The sequence below is a fragment of the Phocoena sinus genome, chromosome 8 (genome assembly GCF_008692025.1).
Source record: "Phocoena sinus isolate mPhoSin1 chromosome 8, mPhoSin1.pri, whole genome shotgun sequence".
Taxonomy (NCBI): Eukaryota; Metazoa; Chordata; class Mammalia; order Artiodactyla; family Phocoenidae; genus Phocoena; species Phocoena sinus.
In genome coordinates, this window is record NC_045770.1 from 10,083,978 (window position 1) to 10,102,178 (window position 18,201).

The following is an 18,201-nucleotide window of genomic DNA, read 5'->3' on the forward strand; positions in this document are numbered from 1 at the left end:
TTGTACTACTGCAGTACTATTTATTGAAAAAATCCTTCTATGAGTGAACCCGCTCAGTTCAAATCCATTTTGTTCAAGAGTCAACTATATATGAAAGTGTTTGAGAGGAAAAATTATATACCACCATAAAAATGAAGATTATTATTCCTGAGTCCTTTTCTTACCTTCAGACAATTCTGAAATTCAGTTCAACTAAGAATACCTTACTGGACTTCCCTGGTGGCGCAGTGGTTGAGAATCTGCCTGCCAATGCAGGGGACACGTGTTCGAGCCCTGGTCTGGGAAGATCCCACATGCCGCGGAGCAACTAAGCCCATGCGCCACAGCTACTGAGCCTGCGCGACTGGAGCCTGTGCTCTGCAACAAGAGAAGGCCGCGACAGTGAGAGGCCCGCGCACGGCGACGAAGAGTGGCCCCCGCTCTCCGCAACTAGAGAAAGCCCTCGCACAGAAACGAAGACCCAACACAGCCAGAAATAAATAAATAAATAGATAAATTTAAAAAAAAAGAATACCTTACTGTACCTGTCTCCCACCCAGTAATTTCTGGCACACGGTGGTTTATAAGACAGAACGTGGGATCTCTCGTGAAGGCTACGCTTCCCAGGTGATGAGAGAGAGCTCAGTGAATGAAAACATTCCGTTTCCCAGGAGAGCTGCTGAGGACTATAGGCTCTATGACCTTACTGCCCAAAGTAAAATGCCATTAATATTTATAGTATTCTGAGGGCACAGGATCCTTTATAAATTTGTATTACTTTACTGAAATTTATAATTTTACACGCATATTTTCATCTGGCCTCAGTTTAGTCCATACTGAAGTCGTTACACCTTTAAGTTTTGCTAGAGAGCAAAACTGAATCCTTTATCAGATCAGCCCTTGATCACCTATCTAGATACTTATAATTAGAGGTTCAGACTTTGATGTTAAAAGAGAGTTCATTCAGTTAAATTTCTGGCTCTGCCACTTAGTAGCTACGTACACCTACACAACTTTCAGAGCCTTGGTTCCTTATCTGCAAAATGGGGATAATAATGCCGATATCTAAGAGCCTCTTGTAAGGATAAATGAGATAATATATATCAAGCAAATAGTCCTACAAATGGTAGCTAATTATATTGAAGTATTTTTGTACATAAGACCTTATCAAATACATATACTAGTTACTGTACTGCTGCTTTCTGGTTTGTTTTTTTTAACATATGAGGTTTCAGAAGGCCCCAGAGCTGAAGAGGTTATCTCTAATGCTCTAGGAATTACATTGATCTCTTTCTTCTGAGTGCCGAGTGTCATGGGGCTAGTTCTGGAGTGGGGTTTAAGGATTATCATATGAAGATCCTCTTTCCACTCTTGATTCATTCACTGCAGTCAATGCTGCTCCAATTTCCATTAAGTAAAAGGTTTTCTCTAATCCATATACATCGAACTGTGGCTTGACTTTGCTGAGGAACAAGGGAGTAATTGCTTTGAGGAGCTTCTAGTAACATCAAAACACAAGAGTAGGGCTCAAGTGATTTTGTCAGGCAGCTTTTAAAACGGTTGCCCATAAAAGCAAGAAGAAAGAGATCTTCTTCCGTTTTAAGGCAAGGCTTTGACCAATTATTTTGAACTACAATTCCCAGAATGCCATCTACCTGAGAGAAATGAAAGTCTTCTTGAATTTCATACTGAGAGCCTGAGATCAATTTGTCTATTTCATGGCTAGTAAACTACTCAGATCCAAGTAACAATACACCTAAGAAAGGATTCCAAGGCTCAAGTGAGGCAGAGAAAAGGGGCCAGTAACAGAACACTCGCCTGAAGGATATTTTTGAGGCATTACTTGGCTAAATGCTTCAGTTCAGCTTTCCTTTGTAGTACAGAACTGGTCCTGTAAATGTTCAATGTACAAAGCACTGTACAGCCAAGCAATTACTAGGGCTGTAACCCATCTAACCCTGGGGGTTACAGTCCATCACTAAGGATTTCCAAGGCAAATCCGTCCAAGGAAAATACCATTATCTAAGGATCTCTGAATCAGAAGGCCAAGGCCCTGATGATGCTTTTGACTTTGTATAAGTATGGTTTTTTAATCTTGAAATATACTGAGTGGTATTTACATTGTCCTTGGGTAAAAAGCAAGGTTAAAGTCAGGTCTCTGAGCCCCACTCAAAGAGGAAAAACTCAACATTGGAGAAATGAGGTCACGTAATGGATCCTTGCCTTGGTTTCTTCATCGTAAAAGTACAGACAAGAATACCTATCCACCACAAAAGATATTTCTTTTCCGATGCCCCTCCCACCCCCGTAGTAAATAAAAGTACCATTTATTACCTAGGAGACTATGACTCTCCTAGATTAGAGCTACAATACAAACATGGTTTAAAGGTCCCCAGCCTTTTTGGCACCAGGGACCGGTTTCGTGGAAGACAATTTTTCCATGGACGGGGGTGGGGGTTGGGGAGGGGGTGTGGTTCAGGCGGTAATGCGAGTCATGGGGAGCGATGGGGGGCGGCAGATGAAGCTTCATTCGCTGGCCCGCCGCTCACCTCCTGCTGTGCGGCCCGGGGTGGGGGTGGGGGGTTGGGGACCCCTGGTTTAAAGCATAGAGTCACACTGCAGGAGTTTTCTGTTCCACCACCCACCCGGTGGAATAAATGGGTATAACATAACTGGTTTCTTTAAGCCTCATTTGCAGTCTTCAAGATGGGAGCATTATAGTGTCCACCTGTTGAGGCTGCCATAAGGATTAAATGAGATGATACATGTAAAGCGTTTGGCACAGGGATGGGCTCGGGACAAGCATTCTATAAATGCTATTGTTGTTAGAACCTTAAAGTAATCTGTGCCTTTTCTTGTTCCTTCCAACCCCAGTTCTAAACTGTCACCAAGTCCTATTAGTTCTTTATAAACATAAAGAATTACCTATGAAGTAATTAATTCATAAATTACCTATGAAGTAAATGAATAAAAGATTGCTACGACGGATATACACTCATATAAGAGTATATGTGGGTTGGGACTTCCCTGGCAGTCCAGTGATTAAGACTCTGTGCTTCCACTGCAGGGGGCGAGGGTTTGATCCCTGGTCAGGGAACTAAGATCCCCCATAACGTGTGGCGCAGCCCAAAAAAAAAAAAAAAGAGTATGTATTGATGTATTGGTTGTCTCTGAGAGGAAGACAGGGACGGATTTGAGAAGGGGAACCAGGAAACTATCTAGCATTTTATGTTTTAAAAAATATATCTGAAACAAACGTGGCAATAAGGGTGAGATGGTATTTTTCTCTGTACTTTTCTGTAGGTTAGAATTTTTTCTTGATTAAAAAAACTCAGGGAGTTTCCTGGCGGTCCAGTGCTTAAGACTCGGCGCTTTCGTGCTTTCACTGCTGTGGCTCAGGTTCAATCCCTGGTCGGGGAACTAAGATCCTGCAAGCTGCACGGCACAGCCAAAATACATAAATAAAATAAAAAGTATTTTAAAAAACACCTCAATAACAAAGCACTCTGACGTTGGGTGACTTTATCTCTGCCAGCTTCATCTTCCTAATCTGTAAAATGGGAAGAGCAGCACCTTCTTGCAGGATTACAATGAAGAAGTGAGTGAAATTCTTCAAAAGAGATGTCATTACTGTTATTGTTGTCATTGTAATTATTACCATCTGGTAGTCTCTTTGTCCACTGTGTTTTTACCCTCTAATTCATAATGCACCAGCTTGCAGAATAATCTTCCTTGAACACTGCTTCATCTCACTGCCCTCCCCAAGAACCTGCATTTTCTCCTCCAGGTGTGCCCAACCCAGTCCAGTCAGGGGCGGCTGGCTGGTTAAAGCCTTCCTAAGCCCCTCTTTTGCCCCCCAGCTCTATGGCTGCACCTCAGTTATAGCATTTATCACTTGTACAGTGGACATACGAAGAGCGCGTTCGTTAAGTCCAATTTGTTCTTAAGTCCAACAAAGTTAGCCTAGGTGCCCAACTAACACAGTCGGCTGTGGAGTACTGTACTGTAAAAGGGTTATGATACGTTCGCATCCTTGAAAGTTTGCAACTTGAAGGTTCGTATGTAGGGGGTTTACTGTACTGTGCTGTGAGATCCCCTAAGAAGCAAATGAGCTCGATTCAACTTGACATTTCCAGTGAAAGAGAGAAAGAGGGAAAGACGAAGAAAAAGACTCAGGGCTCGGCTCTCATTCTGGCTCCACACAAGTCTTCGCTGTGACTGCATTCTTGGGACACGTCATTTGAGTTCTGTGTTCCACGTCCTACCCGCGGCGTGGGCTGCGGGCACTCCACGACAGTCCCTGTCAGCAGGCCCCTCCTCTGTCTACTTTCCCTACACTCAGAACAAATCCTCTGCCATCAAGTGGGGCTCAATGTGCCACACACATTCATTCTAATTCTATTCTTTTTTTCCCAAATCTTACCTAGTCTCCAAAACCCTGCCTGCCCAAGTTCTAGGCCTTCCAATAAACTTTCCTCAATTTACTTTAACCCTAATTAAAAAAACATCTAACACATATAGAACTTATAGTCACTGTTCGAAGCGCTTTTTATATATGTATACATAGACTTATTTTCGCCTCACTGTAAGTCTGTGAGGTAACTATTATTACTATCCCATTTTTACTGAGGAGGAACTGAGGCACGAAGAGTTTAATTGGGCTTGGCCGAGGTCACACAGTTTGAACCCATATGGTCTGCTTCAGATGCTCTGTACTTTACCACCATCCCAAGACCCCTGTCTAATCAATAGCTTTTAACTTCAGTACTCTAGCATGTCATTTATATTTTCATTAAAACTGAGTAATATTGTACTCATTTAAATCCTCTTAGATGTTTTGGTGGCCTCTAGCCTAAAGTTAATACCGCATAAGTACTGATTATTAGAAATTAAATCTTTATGTGATTATGTAAGCCTGGGAAGGTAGACCTCTCCTAGCTCAGGTAGGCTTCTACCCCCAGAACGTACTGTACTGACAGTGATGGCAATCCTGTGAGAGAAGCAGGCTGGCTCATTTGACAGATGAGAAAGACTGAAGGGACTTGTTTCAAATTATACACTAAACGGCAGTGCCTGGACCAACTCAAGACCACCTGGCTCCAAGTCATGGCATCTTGCTAGATCAGGCTTTCGGGGATTTCTCCAAGTGAGGTCACAGCAGTGGAGACACTTGGAATATGGACAGGAAATAAGGAGCATAAGAAAGGCAAATGCCCTTATTATTAATAACTATTCTCGTCTTATGCGTTGTTTTAAAAAATAGAAATGAATGTGACAAAAATCTTGGCTCCGAGCTGTCGTTAGCTGCTTGGAGACCTGTCTCACACACACTATGAAGGTGCTCATTACAACAGCCTGTCCAGAAACAGACTCACAGACTTAAAAAATAAACTTATGGTTATCAAAGGGGAAAGGCTGGGGAGAGGGATAAATTAGGAGATTGGGATTAACATGTACACACTACTATGTATAAAACATAATCAACAAGGACCTACTGTACAGGGAACACTACTCAATATTCTGTAATAACCTATACGAGGAAAGAATCTGAAAAAGAACAGATATATGTATAACTGAATCACTTTGTTGTACACCTGAAACTAACACAACATTGTAAATCAACTATACTCCAATATAAAATAAAAATTAAAAACCAAAAAATCGAAAACCAAGAGCCTGTCCTCACTTTCACTTGCGACAGTACCAGTAATTATGTAACAATGCATTTCGGAACCCACTGTTTTCTTACACAAGCCAATTCCTTACCTGTTATTTGCACCAGCATCTTGGGTATGGAGGTTTCTCTGAGCTGCTTTTCTGCTTGCTTCCTCTTCCGTCTCACTCAAGTTCTCCTCCTCTAAGCTGTCAGGCTCCACGTCGTTGTCCTGAATTTGGTCTTCCAGTTTAGACTGGGACTTGATCTCTTGAGTGAGGCTTTCTGAATCAGATTCCAAGGAGTCTTTTGAAATCAAATGTAAGTCTTCTTTCTTAAAAGGTGGCTCTGTGGACTGGACCTTTAAGTTGGTGTGATGAACAGGAGACTGGATAGAGAGCTTGGGAATTAATTTACGATGAATCATCTTGAGAAAATAACAAAAATGAACAGGGATACTCTTGTGGATGGCAGCAGCTGAATGTTTAAAGTCGTGGTTCGCAAAAGAATTTGCCTGAAAAAAATTATATTTATGTTACTCTGTGACTACTGAAATCTCTTTAATTCCAATGTTAATCAAAAAATTAAGTAAGAGAAACTTGTTATTACCTGCAGGCTTTTGTATGCCCCCTTTTGTGTGTATGAGAAAGGTCTATTGGAAAAGCTATTATGTTTTTCTCTCTACAGAAACACATCTGATGTAGAGCTCATAAACAGTCTGAGTAATCAAATGCAGCTTTATTGAGAAAATTAATGACTGGATTCCTTTTTTGAGCTTCCAAGGGCCTGTTACAGATAAGCCCGGACAAAGCGAAATGGCTAATTAGGGACAGTACTTCAATGCATTATTTCCAAGACCCAGGGCACTGATATAAATATGCCATGTTCAGTAGTATTTATGGACAGAGTAAAACAGGTTCAGGGTCTGCCTTTTGGAAAATAAAGGAGGGGGAGAGAAGTAGAGTATGGTTTCCACAGTTGGAACTGTAAAACTGATGGAAGCTGTTTTGCTCCTAAACCTATATTGGCTGACTCTATCATTTGGAAGATTTTTTGATATCCAGATTGCTGTTAGGTAGGAATGTGTAATTTAGGTGGACATTACATAGAGATCAACCTCAGCTCAGAGGAAAAAACAAAAAACAAAAAACCCACAATAATGATTAAAACTGTTCAACAAAAGATTTGGTGGCCTTGTGAATTCTGCCATTCAGTGATTCATAGCAGAGGCTGGGTGTCCACCTACCTGAACGGAATGCAGTTCTGGGGAGTGCTGGGTGGGTGAAAGATTGGCCTGAATAACAGCTTGGGTCCCTTGTAACTAGCTTAAGAGTATGATTCCAAGTGAGCCCTCCCTGTCTCAAAGGGCTGTCATAAAGACCCACGAGATGGTTTACGGAAAGGATGCTTTGAGTTCAGATAGGATTGAAAGGAAATGATGTTTTTGGATGTGCTTCCTTTCATCCCTACTTGGCATTTCTATTTGCTCTGTCTTCCATCTCACTGCCTTTATGCTGTTTTTGTTGTTGTTTTTCTGTAGGTCAGGTAACAGAAACAACCTTTCTCATCAGAGATTACTGTAAAATTTGTTTCAATGGCTTGCTCTTGTTCTTTGGGCAAATCCTCTCTTTAATTAAATAACACGACCTTCTTCCTAGTCCTAGTTGACCTTGTTGCTAATATTTCCAAGGAACATCCTCAACTCCTTGGAGGAAAGCAACTTAACAAACAAAACAGACCAAAGGTAACATTCATACTTAAATACATCTGATATTTAAATATCTATGGTTTTCTTTTTAATTCAAAGTTCCCCCTGTTGGTAGACTAACATATTATTGTCAAACTGCACAGACCAGTTTGCTGTATTAATTCTCTTATTTTAAAAATACGAATTTCATTCTGCCGTATTATTTTAATTTCGATAAGCAGATCAACTGTTGCTTTTAGGACATTTTTAGAAAGTGTCAAATCCCTCAAATACTAACACATTTTAACTGAAACAGTTTGTGATAAACACCAGTCTTACTTTAAGAGTTCAAGTCACTGTACTTGGGATCTTAAAGAAAACTTAAAATAATCATTATATTTCAATTTGGAACTGCTCCTTCATGAAATAATTCAGTCCCTTCAATTTCTCTTTTAAACACATGGACTAGGATTTCTTGGAGTTAATCAATTTAAAATGTCCATAGAAGAAGATATAATTTTTGTCATTAATGAAGTTTGGGAGATTATGAAGACAGCAAAGGCAGATACCATGCAAGTTGGGTCGTCTGTGGAAGGTGTGATTTTATGAAAGCATGGGATTAAAGTAGGAAAAGCTGATAGCTGAAATAAATTAAAAGCGGGCCTTTTAAATGTAGTGAATGTGGCTGCCTAGTGGCACAAAGTTTCTCACTGAAATTTCTGACCAAGAGGGGCTGACACATCTCCTAAATAAACAAGACAGACAGGGATAAACCGGTGGCACTAAGGAACGGCTAATTCCCTAGGGGTCCCTTCAAGACCTTGGGCCTAGCCCATTAGTACTGGGAGAAACACATTTCCTTCTGTAGGTGAAAAGGAGCCCTGCTTTAAGGACTCACCTACCAAGATGAGTGGTAGAGGAAAAGGTGCCCTGTTTTGGAACAAGCCCGAAGCTGCCCAAAGGGGAGTTGGGTTTATTTTCTCCACTCCCCTTTTCTCCGATGGACAAGACTGGGCAACCAGGAGCATTTTAAGGCCCAGGAAGTGATGGGTCCGGTGGGTCTGATGCCCTGGACCGGTCTAATCAACCCACCCTAGGGCTGTTCTGGGAGTCTGGGCGCCAAAGTCTTTCCAGATCCCGGCCACCTGGGCCCCGTCCCTGCCTCGGCCACCGTCTGCCCTTCCCACCTGGGTCCCAAGTGCTCCCCGGCGCGGGCTCCTTTGAGTTCGCCCCGTCCAGATCCAGTTTCCTCGAGAGGTTTCCTGCCGTCCCCACTCCCAGTCCCACTCCTCCCAGTCCCCTCCTCTGGCGCACCGCCCACCCCGCCTGTCACCTGCCCGGCGCTCCTGGCTGCCGCGACCCCGGCGGGCCCTCATCCTCAGCGCCTCCGCAGCCCGGCTGCCCGGTGCCTCCCAGTCCCGCCCCGCGTCGCCCGGCGCTGCCCTGGAGACCGGGGCCAACAAGGCCCACCCCGCGCGGCTCGGCCAGCAAGGCCGTGGGTGGGGCCGCACCGGGGGGCGGGGCCGGTGCGGTCCAGGCTCCAGCATCCCGATCACTCGGTGCCCTGGTGGAGAGGGTGGGAACGGTTGTGATGAGGATGGGAGCCTGATGGGAGCCAGGGGAGAGCTCCCAGGACCCCGGGAGCTCTCGAAGAAGCTGCTCGCAGGTCACACTGGCTTTTCCAAAGTTGTAATGCAAGGAAAGACGGGGCACCGAGTGGGAGGAGATATTTGCAACACATACTGCTAGGAAACGCGAAGAACAAGTTAAGAAGGCAAAGGATCCAGTTAAAGAATGGGCAAATATAACACACCATTGTAAAGCAATTATACCCCAATAAAGATGTTTAAAAAAAAAAAAAAAAAAAAAAAAGAATGGGCAAATGACTTGAACAGGAATGTCCCAAAAGAAACCCAGTGGCCAATAACTGTCTGTTGTTGATTGAAAAGGTGCTTAATTCATTAATAATCAGAAGAGGATAAATTAAGACCACCGTGGATATAGCTCCATACTCACCAGTTGGGCATGCGTTAAAACATCTGACAGCGCCCAGGGTTGGAGAGGAGGGAGAGCAAAGACCCCCCCATATACTGCAGACGGGAGTGTGAGGCCTTGCAGACACTTTGGAAAATGGCTTGACATTAGCTAGAATGTGTACACCCTATGGTTCAGCAATTTCACCTTTAGGTATTTACCCCACAGCTGTGTGTGCTTCTGGACGACCAAACTGGAAGTAACTGAAAGTCCATCAACAATAGAATAGTTAATTAAACTGTAGTATTCCGTATACTGACCTACTATACAATAGCAAAAATGAATGAAACACAGCTGTGTGCAATGATACAGAGGCATCTTAAAAATATATTGATAATATTGAGTTTTAAAAAAACCCAAATAATTTTGTATATAAATATTTATAAAGGCAAAATTAAACTGTATTATGTTTATGGATGCATACTTAGTAAAGAAAACTATGAAAACAAAACCAAAGTAGTGATTCTCATAAAGTTAGGATTGTGGTCAGTTCTGATGGGCAGGGCAGGGTGGGGATTTTTAGGGAAGAGTGCCTTTGAGATTGTATTTCCTGACTTTTAATGCTGGTTACATAGATATTCATTTTATAACAATTGCTTAAGCTATACATTTATGTACGTATAGAATATTACACTATTTAAAAAATCTTCAGAGAAGTGTAAAGAAAGGAAGTGTTGGGAATTAGATTCATATTAACACAGCATTAAAACCACAAATAGATTTGAATAACTGACTTCAGAGAGGCAGGACTTCTTCAATGTCAGTTGCCTCATTAATGATCGGAAACACAGAGAATTGGAAAAATCTTGAGTACTCAATTTTACCATTTTTTATTCTGCTTTTTATTAGAGTTAGATTTTTTTTGACAAGGGAATTAAAACCTTTATTATGGTAAAATAATTGAACCCTACAACATTGCTTGCTTTATTTGATTTGATTATGACTCAGGGATACATGACTGATTAAAGCTACATCCTAGTTTTGTTTCATATGCTTGTGGTTGATGCTATTATCTTTAAAAATATCTATTTGCTGTCACCTTTGACTTTTAGTTCAACAGTGATTTATTAATTTACTGGTCAAATTTCATTATAAAAACTTAAAGTAATTTTCTTCCACCTTCCCTTATTTTATTGAAATAAATATAGTTGGAATTAACTAAGAGGCCTCTGACTGATTTGGAAATAACTTTTTCCATTAGTGGCATCTTTTCTTTAATTAATTAATTTTTTAATTGAAGTATAGTTGATTTACCATGTTATGTTAGTTTCAGGCGTACAGCAAAGTGATTCAGTTGTGTATATATATGTACCTACATATATATGTATATATATATATGTATTCTTTTCCAGATTTTTTTCCCATACAGGTTATTACCAAATATTGAGTATAGTTTCCTGTGCTACACAGTAGGTCCTTGTTGATCTATTTTATATATAGTAGTGTGTATATGTTACTCCCAAACTCCTAATTTATCCCTCTCCACCACCATTCCCCTTTGGTAACCATAAGTTTGTTTTCTTTTTTCTTTTTACTTTTTTTTTTTTTTGGCCACACCACATGGCTTGTGGGATCTTAGTTCCCCGATCAGGGATCAAACCCCGGCCCTGGCAGTGAAAACACCGAGTCCTAACCACTGGACCCCCAGGGAATTCCCCATAAGTTTGTTTTCTAAGTCTCTGAGTCTATTTCTGTTTTGTAAATAAGTTCATTAGTATCATTTTTTTAGATTCCATGGATAAGTGATATCATATGATATTTGTCTTTCTCTGTCTGACTTACTTCACTTAGTATGATAATCTCTAGGCCCATCCATGTTGCTGCAAATGGCATTCATTCATTCTTTTTTGTGGTTGAGTAATGTTCCATTGTATATATGTACCACATATTCTTTTTTTGTGTGTGTGTGTGTGTGTTACGCAGGCCTCTCACTGTTGTGGCCTCTCCCGTTGCGGAGCACAGGCTCCGGACGCGCAGGCCCAGCGGCCATGGTTCACGGGCCCAGCCGCTCCGCGGCCTGTGGGATCTTCCCAGACCGGGGCACGAACCCGTGTCCCCTGCATCGGCAGGCGGACTCTCAACCACTGCCGCCACCAAGGAAGCCCTACCACATCTTCTTTATCCATTCCTCTGTGATGGACATTTTGGTTGCTTCCATGTCTTGGCCATTGTAAATAGCCTTTGAGATCGTATTTCATGACTTTTAATGCTGGTTACATAGATATTCATTTTATTATAATTCATTAAGCTATACATTTATGTATGTGTAGAATATTACACTGTTAAAAAATCTTCAAAGAAGAGTAAAGGAAGGAATGCTTGGGAATTATGTTCATATTAACACAGCATTGAAACCACAAACAGATTTGAATTACTGTATTCAAAGAGGCAAGAATTCTTCAATACCAGTTGTCTCACTAATGACAGGAAACGTGGAGCACTGGAAAATATCTTTAGTACTCAGTTTTACCATTTTAAAAAAAATGAGTAACAGGTTTTTGTTTGTTGATTTGTTTTGGCTGCGTTGGATCTTCGTTGCTGCGCGTGGGCTTTCTCTAGTTGTGGCGAGCGGGGGCTACTCTTCGTTGTGGTGTATGGGCTTCTGACTGCGGTGGCTTCTCTTGTTGCAGAGCCGGGCTCTAGGCATGCAGGCTTCAGTAGTTGTAGCGTAAGGGCTTAGTTGCTCCACGGCATGTAGGATCTTCCCGGACCAGGGCTCAAACCCGTGTCCCCTGCATTGGCAGGCAGATTCTTAACCACTGCGCCACCAGGGAAGTCCAATTTTACCATTTTTTATTCTGCCTTTTATTAGAGTTAGCTTTTTTAAAAAGTTTTTTGACAGCAGGGACCTTGTGAGTATACAACAGGACCTCAATGTTACTTGAAGAAATGAAAGCAAGGTAGCTGAAAGCATTGATGTTTTTCTGTCCAGCATATTATACAGTTAACATCAGAGCAACTGCAAACAAACTCCACGCAGAAGGATTTATTCCTCATAGCAGCTAACAGGATATGTTATATAATCAGAGCTAAGTCATTCACACTTTTTGACTGTCTCATTACTGGTCTGTGGAAATTGATGCTCTGGTTCTTCAGACTCTTCAAGCATTTTCTGCATTATCCAGAAAAGAGTTTATTCTGCTTGTCTGAAAATGAGTGGTTCGTATGAGTCAGGAATCCACCAATCCAGCAGCTACTTGCAGAGACTAGTCACGCACAGAGGATGGAATACCCTGAACTTGATTTTCCTCCTTCCTCTTCTGGAATGGCTGTTCTGATTATTCTTACTCAGAGTCACTAAAGGCTGGAATAATAAACACAGGTGGCAGTCAGGGTCCAGTCAGGATACAGAAGCCACAGCAGTTTTTGTTTGTTTGTTCGTTTGTTTTTGCGGTACACGGGCCTCTCACTGTTGTGGCCTCTCCTTTTGCGGAGCACAGGCTCCGGACGCGCAGGCTCAGCGGCCATGGCTCACGGGTCTAGCCGCTCTGCGGCATGTGGGATCTTCCCGGACCGGGGCACGAACCCGTGTCCCCTGCATCGGCAGACGGACTCTCAACCACTGCGCCACCAGGGAAGCCCAGCAGTTATTTTAATGGAAATAATTTAATATGAAGATTTATTGACTGAAAAGTAGCAAAGGGAGCCCAGGTATCCTGGGAATAGTAGCTACAGGAAACAATTACCCGCCCCACTATTTCTGGGGGAACACAGGGAAGAATTTGTAACGATCAACATTTAGAAGCTGGAAGAAAGGGGCCAGTGCTGGGACGAGGAGGAAATTCCAAGCTGATGAGTGCTGGTGTCTTTAAGAGGTGTGATGAAGCTGGTTCTGGGAGCACTGGGAAAACTGGCGCCAACTGCTGCTACTGAAACAGGCTGAGCTGCGGGGGTGAAGAAATATGTCAGGACGACTCTGAGAGGAAAAAGCAGGGGAGGAACAGTCCCTTTTCCTTTTCAAGCTGCGTAGTGTCCCTCTACCGCCCCCTACTGGCAGAGCCTAACAAGGAGTGACTGGCCAAGGAGAAATGAGGTTTGCAGAAGTTGCCCCCGTATGACAGCAGAGTGCATGAGTGCGTTCGAAGCGGAGAGACAGTGGTTTAATAAGCAGCACGGAGATACACTGTTCTGCAGAATTCTGCATATGAACAAAATAAAGCTGTAAAGTGCATTATTATTATGGTAATAATGATGATAATTTACATACGATTAACAACTTCCCGGGGTTTGCAAAGTGCTTTTGCATATGTCATCTGTTCAAAATCAAACTGGCAATCTGATGCTGAACTAACTAAACCACAAAGAAGAATGAGAAAAACACGTCAAAAAATGATCAAAATAGTAATAGGGTAGTTCTCAGCCCAGGGTGGTTCTGTCCACCAGAGAACATTTGGCAATGTCTGGAGACATTTTCTATTGTCATGACTTAGGGGAGTGCTACTGGCATCTAGTGGGTAAAGGCCAGGAACGCTGTTAAATATCCCACAATACACAGGACTGCCTCCACAACAAAAAATTATCCAGTTAAAAATGTCAGTAGTGCTGAGGTTGACAAACCCTGCGCTAGACTAACGGCCCTTGGTCTGTGGCCACAAGGTACCCAAGTGCATGATTCTGTCTTTGTACCAACACATGCATGGCTCTGACTTATAATTAGCTGTTAATGGTTCTGTCATCTCCTCACTATACTATAAGCTCTGAGAGACCAAGGACTAGTTGTGCCCATGACACCTAATAGATGCTCAGTATACATTGAGGAAAAGCCACAATGCCTTACACTTCAGCACTTGAATGGAGAGTAGATAAGTATAGCCCGTCAGACCTTTTTCTAGAGATATGCTCATATGTGGCACATAACTAGGATGGTTAAATAACTTATTATTAAAATCCAGAATACATTCAAGAATTTTAAAAAAGATGCTATTAATAAATAAAATAAGGCAATAGGTATGGCCTGAAATTGTCTTGGATAGCCGGAAAGTGGTTACTCTCTGTAACTCTAACAAGTTTAAATGTCTGGTTCCTTCACTTATATGTTAAATTAGGAGGAGTAAATTAGGAATGAGGAGAGAAGGGCACTCTGAGGACAGAAAGAAAGGACAGTACCAGCAAGTAAAGGAACAGAAATGACATAAAAGATGTTCAAAAAGACCCAGAGCCACCTGGGGTCCTTTGATGTAGGCAACAAGCAACCGCATAGCTGAAAACCCTGTGTGAGAATCATAGTATTAGAGCAAGCATGATTAATTTTCATAATGATTAATTTTTTAAAAACTCATAAAATAGATCAGTTTAATAAATACGAGAAAGGTAAAAATCAGGTAATATATTTTACAAAGATTTTTATCCAAAATATTAAAATGTTTAAAATTTCAAGGGATAAACTCTCAATCATCCAGAAAAATATACTTATTTAGCATAACCAGTCTTGAGAATTTTAGAGGACTGAAGCTGTGTAAATGCAGTTCAACAGGGAGATGTGCAGGGAACACTAACACTGTAACTAGTCGAGTGCTGGGCGAGCCTGGAGGGAGGGAGGGGAGTTCTGCCTGCTGGGATCAGAAGCTTTAGGAACAAGATGATCCCATATAATGGCTCTTATGAATACAAATTAACAAATAATCAACGATCGCCTTTCTTCTTGTTTTGATTCCTTGGTTTTCTTTTCTAAAAATAATTTTAAAACGTTTGTATTATGGCAATTTAAGAACATACAACAGTAGAGAGAAAGGTAGCCCTCGTCCAGCTTCAAAAATGATCAATCTGTGAGCAATCTTGTTTCTACACATACTGTTCTCTACTCCGACCAGATTATTTAAAAGTAAATCCCAGCTGTTATGAGGTTTCATCTGTAAGCATGTAAGGATGTCTCTTTTATTTTTTAAAAATATTTATTTATTTTGGCTGCGCCCGATCTCAGTTGCAGCACGCGGGATCTTTGTTGCGGCACGCGGGCTTCTTAGTTGCAGCATGCGGACTCCTTAGTTGCGGCATGCATGTGGGATCTAGTTCCCTGACCAGGGATCTAACCCGGGGCCCCTGCATTGGGAGCGTGGAGTCTTACCCACTGCACCACCAGGGAAGTTCCCTAAGAGACAATTTTTAAATAATTGCAATAGCACTGTCACATCTGAAATAAAATTCACAACGACTCCTTAATATCATTTAATACTGAGTCAGTGTTCAGACTTCCCAGGCTCTCTTCTAGGTGTCTTTTTATAACTGGTGGGTTTGAATCAGGGTCCAAACAAATTCTACAGTGATTTTTTAAAATAACAGCTTTATTGAGATACAATTCACATACCACACAATTCACCCCTTTAAAGCGCACAATGCAGTAGTTTTTAGTATATTTATAGAGCTGTGCAATCATCACAACTAATTCCAGAACATCTCTCCCAAAGCAGTCACTCCTCATTCCCTGCCATTTTCTCAGCCCTTGGCAACTTTCTGTCTCTATGGGTTTGCCTCTTCTGGACATTGCACGTAAATGGAACCATACGATATGTGTTTATGTGTGTGTGTCTGGCTTTTTCCACATAGCATAATGTTTTCAAGGTTCATCCATGTTGTAGCATGTGTCAGTACTTCATTCCCTCTTTTTTGCTAAATAATATTTCCTGTATGAATATACTATATTTTATTTACCCATTCAACCATTGATAGCCATTCGTGTTGTTTCCACCTTTTCACTATTATGAATAATGCTGCTATGAACATTCATGTACAGTTTTTATGTGGACAGTTCTTTCTTTTTTTCCTATTCACTTAGGCAGTTTTCTTTTCCTTCCAGCTTTATTGAGATATAACTGACATATACAGCAGTGTAGGAGTTTAAGGTGTACAGCTTAATGATTTGACTTACATATATCATGAAATGATGACCACAGTAAGTTTAGTGAATACCCATCATCTCATATAAAGTTAAGGAAAGAGAAAAAGTTTTCTTTTCCTTGTGATGAGAGCTCTTAGGACTTAATTTATTAACAACTTTCATATAGTAGTGTTAATTTTATTTATCATATTGTATATTACATCCCTAGTACTTATTTATCTTATTACTGGAAGTTTGTACCTTTTGACCACCCATCTAATCCTGCCTCCCTCCACCCCCTGCCTCTGATAACCATGAATCTGATCTCTTTTTCCATAAGTTTGTGTATTTGTTTTTGAAGTATAATTGACCTACAACACTGTTAGTTCCTGTTACACAACATAGTGATTTAATATTTCCATACATTTCAAAGTGATCACCATGGTAAGTCTAGTTACCATTGTGGAAGTTTGTTTTCAGTTCTCCTGGGTATATACCTAGGAGTGAAATTGCTGGAGCATACGGAAACTCTCTGTTGAACTTTTGAGGAACTTCCAGACTGTTTTCCAAAGTGACTGAGACATTTTACATTCCTACCAGTAATCTATGGGGGTTCCAATTTCTCTATGTCCTTTCCAAAATTTATTATTGTCTGTCTTTTTTTGTGATAGCCATCCTTGTGGGTGTGAAGTTCTATCTCATTGCGGGTTTGATTTGCATTTTCCTGATGACTAATGATGTTGAGCATCTTTTCACGCACTTGTGGCTATTTTTGTTGCACAGTGATTTTTCAAAATATTGCAAATGTATTTTAAATTTCGGATTAAAGAGTTGGTGGCTGAGCAGTCTCCAAAACTGATTTGTCTTTGATAAATTCCTTGCTTTCTGGTATAAAATGTTTCAGGCTCATCTTATATGTTTCTTGCCCCAACCTGGATTTAGCCATTTCTTCAAGGAGCTTTGGGTAGTTTTAGTTAAATGTTATTTAGAGACGACAATCTGGGCACCGAGGATGCTTATTGCTACTGAAATGGTCATTGTCTCCAGGTCATTTCAGTGGGAAAAGCTAGAAAATACTTTTTTATTTATTTTTCCATGAGAAAAATACATTATAAGTGCATGCTTTTGTTTTCAATTCAAATTTAAGAATACAGGGTTTTAACTTATTTGATTTTACATTTATATCGCTTTCTCTTGTGCTGAAAATCGTGGTTCCAATGATATTAACATAATTAATTATGCACTTTATCCTACACAATATATATTATGCTTTCAAAGTGGCTGTCCCGGTGTGGTAACTAACAATATGACTACTGAAACCAGTTTAAGATTTGTTTGCAGTTCTTTTTGTCATTAGGATATATCCTGTTGGTGTACACAGTCAAATGTATATTTTAAAGTAAGCTGAACTAATTCGTCTCTGTGTGGCATTTTTTTTTTTTTTTTTTTTTTTTTTTTTTTTTTTTTTATGCGTTACGCGGGCCTCTCACTGTTGTGGCCTCTCCCGTTGCGGAGGACAGGCTCCGGACGCACAGGCTCAGCGGCCATGGCCCACGGGCCCAGCCGCTCCGCGGCATGTGGGATCTTCCCAGACCGGGGCACGAACCCGTGTCCCCTGCATCGGCAGGCGGACTCTCAACCACTGCGCCACCAGGGAAGCCCTGTGTGGCATTTTTTAAAAAAGAAATTAAATTTTACTTTTGATTTAATTTTTAAGTGATTATGTAAATCACTTACATAGTTCCAAAGTCAAAACTATAAAGTCAGGTACATTTTGAGAAGTCTAACTTCTAACTGCATCCCCTCCACTCAGTTCCCTCTCAGCTCATATAAGCAATCATTTTTATTAGCTTTAGCTTAGCTTTCCTTTAAAAAAAAAAGATCATATTTATTTATTGTTTATTTATTTGTAACCCACCCCTTTTCTCAGATTAAAGGAATCTATGTATTCTCTTCTGCACTTTGCTTTTTTTTTTTTTTTTCACTCAATAACATATCCTGGAGATCACCCTATAGACACATGTAATGAGCTTT

The 18,201-nt window shown here is 41.0% G+C and overlaps 1 protein-coding gene across 2 annotated transcripts in view; it reads right to left on the bottom strand.

Moving 5' to 3' along the window:
• JHY (junctional cadherin complex regulator) overlaps positions 1–8,806 on the bottom strand; it is a 67,787-nt gene extending 58,981 nt beyond the window's left edge. The window contains exons 1-2 of one of the 2 annotated variants that reach the window (XM_032640852.1): positions 8,653–8,731; positions 5,746–6,146 (exon numbers count right to left, since the gene is read on the bottom strand). In XM_032640852.1, the coding sequence (XP_032496743.1) occupies positions 5,746–6,059 (314 nt within the window). In that variant the 5' untranslated portion in view covers positions 6,060–6,146; positions 8,653–8,731. Of the gene's footprint in view, positions 1–5,745; positions 6,147–8,640 lie in introns of both variants that reach the window. The other variant, XM_032640853.1, reaches the window with a different exon arrangement.
• Between the last annotated feature and the right edge of the window lie 9,395 nt (positions 8,807–18,201).